This window comes from Acomys minous (genome assembly GCF_964271855.1).
Source record: "Acomys minous genome assembly, chromosome: 17".
Lineage (NCBI taxonomy): Eukaryota > Metazoa > Chordata > Mammalia > Rodentia > Muridae > Acomys > Acomys minous.
The window spans coordinates 12,837,902-12,852,151 of NC_140500.1; the positions used below are offsets into that span (position 1 = coordinate 12,837,902).

Consider the following 14,250-nt stretch of genomic DNA (forward strand, 5'->3'; position numbering starts at 1 on the left):
TTGAAATCAGACCAGGTGTGATGGCATCTGTCATCAAAAGACTGGGCCTAATAGCATCCCTTTATGAAGATGGGAGAGGAGTCAGAAAGGAGCACATGAGGTCTCCCCTCTCCCCAGGATCTATAAGCAGTTAACAATTTCAAGGGGAGAAGGTGACATCCCTCTTTAGTAGTGTAACTGCCTGGAAGTTGTCCCTGCTCCTGGAAGTAGCCCCTTACTCAGGGTCCTAGAAGTAATCACACAATTAAGTCACCAATTAAATGCATTCAACATGAGTGGGATTGTTTCTTACGTGTCACTGATGCCCTGGTTCATTCTGAGATGTTTATCAGATTGCCCCAGACACACTACACTACAGGGTTTGTTTGTTTGTTTGTTTGTTGTTCTGGGATAGTCTCACATCTAGCTAGCTTGGGACTCACTATGTAGCCCAAGCTGACCTATAACGTTCCTCTTACCAGAGTCTTTCAAATGTACTGACATCACTCTGTAATTTTACTACTAACATAATGAGTGCCCGGCATAGACTTGAACAGAATATGGAGACGTGTGGATGACTACAAAGCATCAGATAGGAAAAGGTGTAGAGTTCAAAATACCCCCTAAAAAGGTGCCTTTTTATTCACCGTTGAAGTTGAGTCACCTTGCAGGAAAGAACACATACTGTAATTCATGGGTAAGAACCATATATGTCAAAGAAATTCCTTCTAAATACTGGATTTCAAGACTCAGAAAGACCAATTGGGGAAAAGCAGCGGCATTAACAGCAGATACTGTTCAAAGCGCGGGCGCCTCTGGACTCCTCATATGATCCCGAACTGAGCAAGCTCATGCAGTTCCAGGTGGCTGAATGCTTCCCAGGGACAGATCACCGTGATGTCTGCAAGAGATAGAAGAAGGTCTCAGGCAACCTCTCACCAGGAGGAGGAGCCTATCCGGCAAGAAGATGACCAGTTTCACCCCATTCCTCTTCCACTGTTACACAGACACACACACACACACACACACACACACACAGACACACACACACACATACACACACACACACAGAGCAATTTTACTAATTAGTGCTAATATTTGAAAGAAATCAATATGTCCTTTAATAGAATACACCTAAAATGGATTATTATTTAGTAATAAAAATAAATGAGTTATTTGGGGATGGAGAGATATTATAGTGGTTAAGAGCTGCTCTTTCAGAGGACCCAGGTTCAGGTCCCAGCGCCCACCCATATGGTAGTTCACAACCATCTGTAATTCCAGTTTCAGATGATCTGATTGCCTCTTTTGGCTTCCACTGACACCAGGCATAAATGTGGGCAAATGAGCATATACGTAAAATGAAAAGAAATGAAAGAAATGTGCTATTGCACCCTAAGAAGACAGGAGACACTTGAGTAAACATTACTGCATGGAAGCAGCCAGGGTAAGAAAGCTAAATATTGTATTACTCTAACTCAATAAAAATTTCAGAAAAATGTGACTCTAAAACCCAGTAAAAAGTCTTGTGGTGTCCAGGGGTGTGCAGCTGGGGAAGGAAGACGTTGCCAAGTGGAGGTGAGGGAGTGCTTAGGGCTATGAAACCAGTCTCGATGACACAACAATGGCAGTTGCACAACCTTACAGGCTCACTAAAACCCTTAGACACTTATGGCACCGCTGAGCCTCCAACCGTATGTGTTCTGGACTTTTGCTAAGACAGAAAGAATGATAAATAGAGGCTCACCGCCCTTGACAGATGTGCCAGACTCATACATTATGCTAATTACTGGGAACTGTGTAAAAGCAGACGCCATGGTTACTTGTGTTCTCTAGACCAATGCCGAATTCCTCCGGAAATCTGAAGCTTCTTTTTTTTTTATAAAGTCTGTAAATTTTTAAGCTGCCTATATCAATTATAATCATTATCTACTGAAGCAAAACATCCCAGCCAACTAAAAAGAATGTATCAGATGCACTTAATGTGTATAGCCCTGCTCCTGGTGCTGTGTGCGCCCCATTCCTGGTGCTAAGTGTGCCCCATTTTCTGTGTGCACCTCTATCCTGCTACTATGTGCACCCCTTTTCCTGGTACTAGATGTGTTCCTGGTGCTCTGTGGACCTCTGTTCCTGGCACTATGTTCACCCCGTTCCTGGTGCTACATTCACCCCTGCTCCCAGTGCTATGTGTACCCCTGCTCCCAGTGCTATGTGGACCCCTGCTCCCAGTGCTATGTGCACCCCTGCTCCCAGTGCTGTGTGTACCCCTGCTCCCAGTGCTGTGTGTACCCCTGCTCCCAGTGCTGTGTGCACCCTTGCTCCCAGTGCTGTGTGGACCCCTGCTCCCAGTGCTGTGTTCACCCCTGCTCCCAGTGTTGTGTGTACCCCTGCTCCCAGTGCTGTGTGTACCCCTGCTCCCAGTGCTGTGTGCACCCCTGCTTCCAGTGCTGTGTGCACCCCTGCTCCCAGTGCTGTGTGCACCCCTGCTCCCAGTGCTGTGTGCACCCCTGCTCCCAGTGCTGTGTGCACCCCTGCTCCCAGTGCTGTGTGCACCCCTGCTCCCACTGCTGTGTGCACCCCTGCTCCTGGCACGATGGGATGTGAAGAAGAGGAAGTTGGTGAGGAGCCGGTTGCTGGGCAGAGTAGAAAGGCTCTCTAGACCCTGTCTTTTCTTCCAGTTCCTCGGGCTGTGGCTTCACACTGGTCCCCAGCCTACCTCAGAGTCCTCTTCTGAAAACTGAAGTTGGGATGGATCAGGTGGAAGCATCTCACGCGTCACAAGCCTACAGCTGCAGGCATGCTCTCAAGGTTGTTTCATACAACACCAGATATCTCTAAGCTCCAGGCTTACTCCCGTTTCTTTTAGCATTTAGGCATCTAGCTACATCTAGGAAACATTAAGTTAAGTTGCCATCTTTCTGTCTCCAAAGAACCACATATTGTTGGTGCTGTAACTTTAAGTTGTCCCTTGAAGCTTGAAGTTTCCACAAAGAGGAAACTTGAAAGGCAACTTGCTCACTTACAAGGGGTGTGGCTCACCTGTTCCTAGCCCCTCCATGCCTGGTATGTCATCTCCAAACCTAAGTTAAAAAAAAACAAAAACAAAAGCAGATGAATAGAACAGATGTTAGCTGAGACCAGAGGTGAGGGACCCAGAAATTACTCCTGGGAAGATTTCCTCATCCAGAGGAGAAGTCCCAAGTGTTTTATTTGAGAAACTTTATCCATTGAACCAGGTCCATGATGTCACACTGCCGGGGATTCAGTGCAACCTGGGCGGGGATTTGGATGCCTTTCCCTCCAGAGACATGGCGTGAGACAGGAGAATAATGCTTAACATGAGTTACGGATTCCTCAACATCTCTATAGCTCTGGGATTTAGGTGTGTGCTCCCACACCCAGTTTACGCAGCGCTGGAAGCTGAACAGAGGGCTCCCTAGAGGCCAGGCAAGCACTCTGTCAAGTGACCCCAAGTTCTATTGAAAAGTTTATCCACCTACCTCCAGCTCTCTCTCTCTGTCTCTCTGTCTCTGTCTCTGTCTCTGTGTCTCTGTCTCTCTCTCTCTCTCTCTCTCTCTCTCTCTCTCTCTCTCTCTCTCTGTGTGTGTGTGTGTGTGTGTGTGTGTGTGTGTGTGTGTGTTGTCAGGTTTCTCTTTCCACCTTTATGTGGGTGAGCTCTAGGGTTTAAACTTTGAACACCTGGATTGCCTAATAAGCGCACAAATGCCTTTACCCACAGAACTATTCTGCTAGCCCTCAGTCTTCGCTTTTTTAAAGATGGAGGCTTTTTAAAATAATGTAAGGCATTTACATTAGTTAATGAATCTACTGAATTCCCTTCACTAGTTAGGAATAGAGAACTAAGGAAAAACAAAATTTTCTCTAAGTGACCTCAGCCCTGGTGAAAAGACATAAATAAACCAATGTAATATAAAACAGCACAAGTTACGATGGCTGAATGTATCATAATATAAACACGGAAATGATTATAAAATTTAAGTGGCAATAAAAGAGAAATTATGTGTTGAAAATAGAAAAAAATTTCCCCCAAAAACAAAATGAAGAACTGAAGAAACAAGACATGAAGATTAAAAAAAAAATCGTCAACAACAAAACCCAGTGTTTTCTGGAAATGACTGATTATTCAGAATTCCATGTTAAAGCACAGGGTATGTCCGCATAAGAGAGCAGAGAGTGGGGCTGCTGAGCCAGCTCACTGCTCTTTGCAGAGGACCGGAGTCCGGTTACCATCACACACTTTGGGCACACAGTAGCCTGTAATTCCCATTCCAGAGGGTCCATTGCGCCCTCCTCTGGCTGTTTCTGGTACCTGCACTCAATAGCACATGCCCCATACAGACATACAATACATACACATAATTAAAATAAAGTAAAATTTTTTCAAGGCTGGATAAGAAAAAACCTGGAAGATCAAGTTAAAGGTCATTGCGAAAAGCTCTAATTTCCTTTTAAAACTTCCCATCCTCCTCCCAGGAGCTTACAAAGAAAAGGATACCAGGGATACAGGACAGGATTTGGCAAGGATGGGCTCGGGAGGAAGATGGAGGGGGAGGCGGAAGGCTCTGAGGCTGTGGTAGCACAATCCACAGACGGCAGCCCCTTCTGCTTCATGTTACACTTACCCTTTCACTCCTTTCTTAGGGGGCTTGCTCTTGAACTGTCGAGTCTGCCTCTGCTTGAACTTAGGGGGCCCTTTGCGGGGAGTAGTAGGGCCCTGGCTTGGTGCTGGGGGACCCAGAGCAGTGCTGTCACTCATCCTGGCTGACCTTGGGTGGCTGGTGTTTTGCTTTTAGGCTCTCTGGAGTGTGGAAGGAAGTGAAGACCCTCGGAATCAAAAGGACTGTTAGCTGTTAGAGACCCTTGAGCACTTTGACACAGAAGCTTTGACATGTTGTGTTGGCACAAGCAAACCAGAGAAACTATTTCTAGAAAACACACTATAAATCAATGTAGGTATTCAGTAAACTAAGAGATTTTTTTTTAAGTAAAAAAAATAGATATATGAGAATTGAGACACAGCTTACATGGTAGAGTGTTCTGCCTCGCACACACAAACATCTGGGTTCGATTCCCAGCACTGGAAAACCTGACCTGTTGGTGTGTACCTGTAATCAAAGTTCTCTGACAGGAGATTGTCAAGTTCAGAGTCATCACTGGCTGTATTACAATCTGAGGTCAGCTTCAGATACATGAGACCTTGTCTCAAAAAAAATTCAGTTGTATTTAATTATGATGTCATGTAATGAACTTGGCGGCTCTCACAGTTGGTCCTTTTTTGTCTTTTTTCCTACTGGACTGTTCTTCATGTGTCCCTGTTTTCAGCTGAGAGACATTTCTATAGTCTCACTATGTGTTGGCAGTTAAGTGAGTTTACTATAAGTACTGTGTTTGTTGAGCGGGTGAATATATAAGTGAAGGGATTCGGGCAATGCCCTTGACTGTGAGTAATGAGCTCCGACCTCAAGACTTTTCCATCAGACCACAGAGAAAGCAGTAGCTGGCTCCACCTCCCAATGCCCTCAGTGGCTTCAGGGAGAGTATTGCCACTGAATCAAATTCTTGTGCAGTGGGCCTTTCTGCCCCTGTCAACAGGCGAGATCTGTGCCTCTCCAGAGTGTGGCTGAGAATACAGGAGCTGGTGGTGGGCAGCCAAAGGCGGCCTCGCTCTCGGCATGTGCTGCCAGTAACTGGCATGCGTCGTTGTGCCAAAGTCACAGGGCCAACCAGAGAACTGCTTTCAGGCTACGATCTTGAACTTTCCAGCTCTTTCAAAATAGTAATACACCATAAATTTCCCTTTCCCACTGCCCTCAAATCTGGAGAACTTACTAGAATTGAGATCGCCAGCTAAATAACAATGTTTCAGTGAAAATATATTTAACATTTTATTTTTCAGAATTTCAAAAGTAGCTGAGCATTTTATGTTTTATCTGGAAACTATTGTATGGAAAAAGAGTTCAAAATACAAAGGATTAAAGTGCCTTCCACTGATCGAATTACCATCTGGAAGTCATAGCATCGGAAAGAGTGAGTTCTTTAGGACTAACTACACATGTCGTTTTAAATTCCTGATCTGCAAAGCTGACTATGAGTCCTTGACAAGTTTCACACTCCTTTCCATAAGATCAATCAAAGAAAGGTAAGGTCTAATAGAAGTATTGTATTTGACATGAAGTGTTCAACATCAGGACTAGACCCCTGAGAAGCCAACACAGACGTGCAAACAGACCCATGGTCGCAACATGTGTTCACCTCTGGGGTCCCCCCTTCCCCAGCCGAGTGCTGAGGAATCCTCGCTCTGCACGGAATGGAGACTGTCATCAGCCCTTACTGGTGGCTCCTTCAAATGCCCCAACAATTAACTTATCTGGTTTCAAAGTTCTGCTTCAAGATGCCTTCACTGAATCTCCTTGACTTCTCATAGCAAGCCCCAGAAATTAAAAATCTTAACGTTAGCATCTTCTTGTCATACTTCCCCCACTGGCATAACTCCTTCTTCATGTTTATGTAGTTTTTGAAGGCGCACCTTTACGCTTAGACAGTACATATTCTAACTTTTATGTTTAATACATTTTGTAAATAGGACTTTGGGCTGGAAAGATGGGTCAATGCGTAAGAGCCTATACTGATCTTCCAGCGGACCAGAGTTCAGTTTCCAACACCCACATCTGGTGGCTCACGACTGCCTGTACCACCAGCTCCAGGGATATCCAAAGTTTCTGGCCTCGAGCATCCATAGCCTCCAGTTTCCATGGATACATGCACCAACCTGCCCATACTTGCATGTACACACACACACACACACACACACACACACACACACACACACACACAGTAAAACAATAAAAAGTAAAGAAGAAGACTCCCCACAGACGTACACAGTAGTCATCAGGCTGAACCTGGTTGTTTGCTCTGTGAATGACTCCTGCTCTGCGAGCTTAATGTGGATGCTACAGCTTTAAAAGTATCTGAGAAATCGAACTGATCCTTCTGAGTTTCTGTCACAGATTTACTGCATAGGTCTCTGCAATGCTTTGGGAAGATCAGGACAAATAGGACCCTTTTTTTCCCTCAAAAGAGAGTCCCATTGATTACAGACATCACCAAAGGCTAAGCTCATCTGACATGCGTGCTTCCTTTCCATCTTAAAGCCGAGTGCACCCACACTGAACATCTAACTTAGTGCTCATTCACACCTGTGCCTCCTCGCCAAGGGTCAAGGGACCCATTACTTGTGTGAGGATCTGTTTTCCTGCGTTTAATGCCATACTCATCCTTCCTGCTTTGGAGATTACAAAATGCTCTTCCATGGAAATTAGTGGGGTACTGAGGCACAGTATGTTGGGTACCCAAGGACAGGGCACATTGAACCCAACACAGCTATGGCCAGCTGTGCAGAATTACAGAGGGCAAGCTTTGGCTAGACCTCACCAAGAAAAAACAGATGTGGAAGGATTGACACAGGCTCCTTCATGGTGCTTCATCACCCAAGACCTCTAGATTCCCCACTCCCTCCTCAGCAAAGATCTATAGAAAGGTGGACAGATTCATGGTTAACAAATGGAAATAAAGTGGGCAGGGGTAGACATGGGCACTACCATTTTTTGCAGTGATAGTTTAGGTCCATAAATGTTACCAGGGTTTCTCTGAGAAGTGAAAATCAAATAGGTTAAAGATCCAAGCAAGAACCAAACCGAAGCCACTAAAAGACAATCCAGCATGTACCTGGCTTCAGAATAGAACAAACAGACATTTTGACTTCAGAGGGAGAAGGCAACGCCACCCACACCGCCCTGCGGTCATCCCATGCTTGCTTTCTCCTTATCCTCACGCTGTCCCATTAGCCTCAGGTTCATGCTGGGAGTAAAGGACTATTTGTGCTATGGTTGTGTAATGCCCCGGATCCATCCTTTTCCAGAAAACTGTTTGCCAGGAAGCCACAAACAGGGAGGGTCCCCCTAGGTTCCTTGTGAACAAATTCAGCGACCAAGGTTTGCAGTGAACTGGTAATAACCACGTTGCGTGCAATAGCTCATCACATGACATTGTGAAAAGGCTTGAGTGTGTTCTGCCCCCTGTCCAACCCCAACCTCAGGTCAGATCCACAAGTCCAGAGTGTTCTTCTTGCATGGCTTTGTTTTATAGCCAGAGCGACCCTCCAACAGCATTTAGTTACTTAGCATTGCGCTCAGACTTACCACGAGTCAGTATCTCACGGAGCCGAATGTGTTCCTGTAAGTTGCCTAGCTGCCTTTTCCGGGGCAGGTGGAAGGACCTTTGAGTCCTGATTTAAAGGACCTTTGCATCCTGATTTATCCCTCCTGCCACTTAAGCCCAGCATCATAGGCTTAGAACGCAAAACCAGATGCAAAGAAGGTGGGAGGAGATGACGGGGTGAGATAGCCAGACTCAGGAGTCTTCTGACAGGGACACTCTTACCAAATGACAAGGGCATCTTCCAGCGGTGAAGAGAAGTTAAATTCACACACACACACACACACACACAATGTTGATAAACTGGGCAGATGCTCAGTTTTTGATGCAATACTATTTGTGTTTCTCCATTGCCATTTTTTTTTTGTTTGTTTTTACTAAACCTATTTTTCCTCTTGCTTCCACACATATGTGCCTGTGCGGGCAGACACACACACACACACACACACACACACACACACACACACACACACACCATGATTCTTATAAGTCTGTGGGTGACTAGAGAACAGAGGCAGCTCCTGTGTCCTTTGCCACTGTAAGGACTCTGATAGTGGAAACAGTGACATGGAGGAGCTCAGACTATCTCTGGCTAATTGGCATTGTGTACACTTCCTCATGGAGATGAAACTCAAAGGCCAGTCATTGCAAGCTCAGTGACACTGGATAGAGAATGAGGCCAAGAGATCGCCGGGACCTTAGAGCAGGTGAAGTCTGAAAACGTAAAATGAGATCCTCCATTTTCCTGACTTGTAGGCTACTACCCAATTACTACATCTCTTGGCTCAGTCTTCAAATGGCATTTAGCTACCAGCATTAATTTGTATGTTGCCTTATATGACTCTTACGTAGCCCTTGGCTCACAGGCCATTCAACCCTTTTGATAGGTTTATCATAGAGAAAGTCGGTGACACATTCAACATTGCTTAGAAAGTTGGACACTTGTAACATGTTGACTATTCAAGGGTCTCTTGACTGTGTCATGGCAACGCAGATAAGGAACAAACTGCATACTTTCTGTTCACTTCTACACTTTGCCTTGGAACTTCAGCCACCTTGCTCGGATTTCTACTTGTTAGAGAACTGCACTCCTTAAGATCATAAAGGTGGAACGCCGTTTGTCCTCACAAGGCAAAGAAAGATTCTTAACCCACAGCCCCAAGCAGATTACAAGAGGAGCTAAGAAGCTTAGGGGCTGCTTCTGTGCTCTCTTTCTCTCTCTCTCTCTCTCTCTCTCTCTCTCTCTCTCTCTCTCTCTCTCTCTTAACCAACAGTAGAGCCACTTTTTAAAAAAAATTTTTATTAATTTATTCTTGTTATATCTCAATGGTTATCCCATCCCTTGTATCCTCCCATTCTTCCCTCCCTCCCATTTTCCCCTTATTCCCCTTGCCTATGACTGTTCCTGAGGGGGATTTCCTCCCCCTGTATATGCTCATAGGGTACCAAGTCTCTTCTTGGTAGCCTGCCATCCTTCCTCTGAGTGCCACCAGGTCTCCCCCTCCAGGGGACATGGTCAAATATGAGGCACCAAAGCAACACATTTTACATAGAACCAGCAGAGCGTTTAGTCTGGAGCTGGTCCATCCTCTCTCCTTGGTGACTTCATGACCATTCAGATCTTCAGATCTTCCATCGCACCAGGTGGTTACTCGCTGGGGACTCAAATGCTGTTCTCCACTTCCTCACAGGACTGAAATGAATTCCCAAAGGCAGTGGGAAGAGCTGTAAGATGAGTGTGTCTTCCAGAATGTTGTCAATCAAAGGGCAGCACCCTGGAGAGATGAGTAAGCAGGTAAAAGTGTTTGCTGACTGTGCATGAGGACCTGAGTGCAAATATCCAAATCTGGATAAAAAGCCAGGCATGTTCAAGTGTGTGCCTATAAAGCACAGTGCTGTGGGGAGTAGACTGGAGGAATACTTAGGTTTGATGGCCAAAAGCCAACTCCAGGTTCAGTGAGAAACCCTCACTCAAGGGGATGAAGCAGAAAATGACAGAGGAGGGTGCTGGACTTCCATCCTGTTCTGGTCTCCATGTCCATAGGTGTGCATGCTCACACACAAACACACACACACACACACACACACACACACACACACACTTCCCAGACTATAGGGTGGGCTTTCGGTGCCTACTGCAGACTTATTGGACCAACCTTCATTATATCAAGGTCTGCACTGATCTGTTTGCACATGAACATTTGAGAAGTGCCCCCCCCCAGGCCTGTGCAAAAGCTCAGATGCATCATTCATTTGCTCTGTGTGAAGACTGCCATCTTCCATATGTAAAAGAAATGATTGACAGTGCTAGGATTGTTTCCCCAGCATTCTTTCTTTGTCTATTTGTTTGTTGTTTTTTTTTCAAGACAGGGTTTCTCTGTGTAGCCTTGGCTGTCCTGGACTCACTTTGTAGACCAGGGTGACCTTAAACTCAAGAGGCCTGCCTCTGCCTCCTGAGTGCTGGGTTTACAGGCCCAAGCCACTGTGCCCTGCTCCATACAGCATTCTTAAGAACGTTCACAATGATGGAAGAGGTTATAAAGCTAGTACTTTTTCTAGCTTTAACTTTGTCATGAACTTTTCACTTTGCAGTGGTGTGTAAGCACATGAACGTATATGCAATAGTGAAACTCTAAAACCCAACGTGAAGTTGCAGAGCCTCAGAATGGCTATTCTAACTACAAAGGAGATCTTTAAAATGTGTAGACATCGAGGCTGGTTAATTTTGGCCTGTGATTTTTTTTTAATTGACAAACGCCATGTTAATAAAGATTTGAAAGTGGAAGACCAGAGACAAGCCTTGGGACCCCATGGATGTAGTCATCAAGTTCCTGTATTTCCTTTTTGCTTTGTGGATTCACTGTGGATTTGCTTTGTGCTTTCCCTGATTCACATTTGGGAAAGTGCAACAAGTGAAAAACTCCCAAAGAAGTGAACATGCCTCTCCAATAGCCTGTCTCTCTAGACAAATGACGAGGAAAGGTGCAGTCCAGCATAAAAGAAAATATTTAGATAAAAAACACTCTCCTGTCAGCAAACATCAACAAATGCATGACTAAACTTAATGAAGATAGAGAGGAGGACACACACTTCTGTCCTGGCTCAGCGCCTGTCCCGTTTAGCCGCCTTCTTTTCTTTACCTAAAAAGAGTCAGAGAAGCTCAAGAGAAAATTTTGATTTTTTTTTTACCTTCATTAAGAAATAATAAAGCATCTAAAGAAAACATTTTAAAATTTGATGCATATTTTAGACTAGAAAATGTAACTAATATGAAATATATCCAATGTGTGACCTCAGCTACAGAATAGAGAACAGGGCAAAGAACAAATCAGGTTAACAATGGGGCTGTAGAAATGAGTCTGTGTGAACAAAACTGGACAGTTGGACTAAAACTCCATGAGAGGAAAGGACGCAACACCATCGGCATCTGTGAAGGACAGGGAAAAGGAACCGAAGCACTGGATGACAACTTCCCAGATTTGGCGAAAGCCAATACATTATTTGGAACCAAGAACCTCGCCAACCTTAAAGGATTAAACTCAAATAAATCTATGCCAAAGGAGGTCACAGCCAAGCTTCAGAAGGCTGTCTTTCAAAACCGAAAAGTGGCAGAAGCAAACCCACCTTCCCCTTTGGGGGTAAATGCCTGGAAGGGCAGTGAGACTCTCATTGGAAGCCATGAGGACCAGAAGAAGGTCATAGCCTTTTGAAGCTTTTAAAGAGAAGACTGGCAGCCTTCTGTCTACCTGTAGTAAATGGATCCTTCTGTAGCCTGGGAATAAAGACACTGTGAGGAGAAGGAAGATTCAGTGTGTGTAACCAGAAAAATGTGGATTAAAAGCACAACTGAAGTCACTCATCAAAACAAAAAGGAAATGACAACAGAAGGAATTTTGGAACACCTGGAAAGAAAGGAACAACAAGAACAAACACAGAGGGAATTGTGACAGGCAAAGACCTCAGCTTCCTCTAGCTCGGCTGGGAGGAAAGCCAGGGCTAGGACACTGCGATTGTCTGAGGAGCTGCGTGCTCTCAAGTTTATAAGGAAGGCACCCACTGTTATCTGTTCAGTGGTGTTCTAATAAGCCTCTGTCCACTGAGCCTTGGCTGTTGGAGAAGACTGGCCCACTGACAGCCATGAGTACTTCCTCCACTGGACAGAATCATTCTACGGACACATCAGTGTCATTTTAGAAGATGTCAGGCGACATTATGTGTGATCTATCAACCAGCCACTGAGGCCAGAACTCTAAGCAAGGTGACCATCAGCACAAAATTCCTGTAATAGACTTTTGGATGGCAACATTCTGAGATTTTGTATCAAGAAGTAAAACCACCAAGAATCTCATTGACCAAAACACACACACACACACACACACACACACACACACACACACACATACACACACATACACACACACACACACACGTAGAAAGGAGAAGTGTGAGAAGGTGGAGACTACTGATGGTTACAATGGCATGTGATTCACGCTGTATTAAAAATCTGTTCCCTCTGGTTTCATTGGTAATGTTCTAGTAACTCAGAACTACAGTGCTAGAGAGTAAGCCAGAGCATGAACAAGGCCATCATCAATGCAAATGGAAAAGAAGAGAGATATTTTGAGGGATGGATGACCTGATGTACAGCTGATGAATGTGTCAAAATTCAAGTACTCCCCCCACACAAAAATTGTTTTTCAAAATTAAATGTAATAAGGCGGAGTTTTAACCTATGCTCTGTGCATTTATAACCTTTAACTTTTTATCCTTTCTTACAGACCGGGTGATTCAGCATGGGGAAGTCATTACAGGGCAGGTATCAAGTCATTAACCGCTTAGCTGCACTGTAAGCTGCTTAACTTCAGAGTTAGTCTCTAAGCCTTCTTTGGTGTTTCTGGAAATAACCGTGAGTAGGAAAACACAAGTTCAGTCCATGTTTCCTCCCTGTTTGGAGTGCCCTAGACAGGGTTTCCCACTAATGCACATACAGCACTCTAAAAGCAAAAGAGGAACTACAGCCTGGGACCCTCTTTTCTTGGTGTACCACATTTTGACTAGCCAGAATAGAATTCTGAACCTTGGAAATGGGTGACTTGTCACTTTAAATGTAATATTCTCTTCTGGAAAAGAGAGTAGAGAGCACATCCCAGTCCTTCCGTGAGGTTTGATTTCCCAAAGCATCAAAATCAAAACAGATGGCAAAAACCCCTGAAATGTACAAACCACTATCGTCAATGCATTTATAGAAAAAATGTTTAACACATCAAATATACCAAAATATGTAAAGAATAATACACCATAAACAGATAGATTGATTAAAATAAATCAATATAAAATCATCGTATCAACAGACTAAAGACAAAAATTCATACGATCTATCAATTGACAAAGAAAACACCTTGGGGGAAGTTAACAAAAACAATGGGTGTGTGGGAAAGGCCACATGAATCCTTATGCATTGCTTATCAGGAGGTCCAGAGGCTCCCAAGACAAGAGTAGCTCTTGCTACTGTTCTTGGTTACGACTAGAAGGATATGCTAAGATCCTAAAGCTGAAGATACAATGTGCCTGTGGTTGTAAGATACAGAGAAATCAACTAGAGCTGAGCTGGCAGCTTCCTCCCTCCTAGTTATTTTTTATAATATCTGAAGAGGCTGTGGAGGCTGCTGGGGGAGAAAAGGCATCTGTGATCTTACCTAGATATATACACCAAGAGGCTAGGTGTAGCAAAATTTTAGCAGAACCATTGTATCTGGCATGAATTTCAGAGTGATGGCCCCTAGGCCTTGAGGTAATCTTTTGCCAGTGGCTGTTATCTGAGAGTTTATGGGATGGTTCCTTTGAAGGATTCTCAGAGCCTTTGCATAACTTCATCTCAAGATATATCTGACAAACCAGGAAGTCTTGTATATCTTAAGGTGACAACCTTTAGAGACAACTCCTAGATCAGATAAAAAAAAAAGTTTTGGTTTGTGGAAACTGACTTGTTAAAGTGCCTTGTATGTGACAATAAATAGGCTCTGCCAAAAGAGTTTG

The 14,250-nt window shown here is 44.4% G+C and overlaps 1 protein-coding gene across 6 annotated transcripts in view; it reads right to left on the reverse strand.

Moving 5' to 3' along the window:
* The window catches only part of PDE6H (phosphodiesterase 6H), a 22,744-nt gene continuing 8,494 nt past the window's right edge, over positions 1–14,250 (reverse strand). For 3 of the 6 annotated variants that reach the window (XM_084765425.1, XM_084765423.1, XM_084765421.1), the window contains exons 2-4: positions 4,623–4,798; positions 3,019–3,059; positions 1–880 (exon numbers count right to left, since the gene is read on the reverse strand). In XM_084765425.1, coding sequence (XP_084621551.1) covers positions 804–880; positions 3,019–3,059; positions 4,623–4,756 — 252 coding nt within the window. In that variant the 5' untranslated portion in view covers positions 4,757–4,798 and the 3' untranslated portion in view covers positions 1–803. Of the gene's footprint in view, positions 881–3,018; positions 3,060–4,622; positions 4,825–14,250 lie in introns of all 6 variants that reach the window. The other 3 variants (XM_084765422.1, XM_084765420.1, XM_084765424.1) reach the window with 2 other exon arrangements.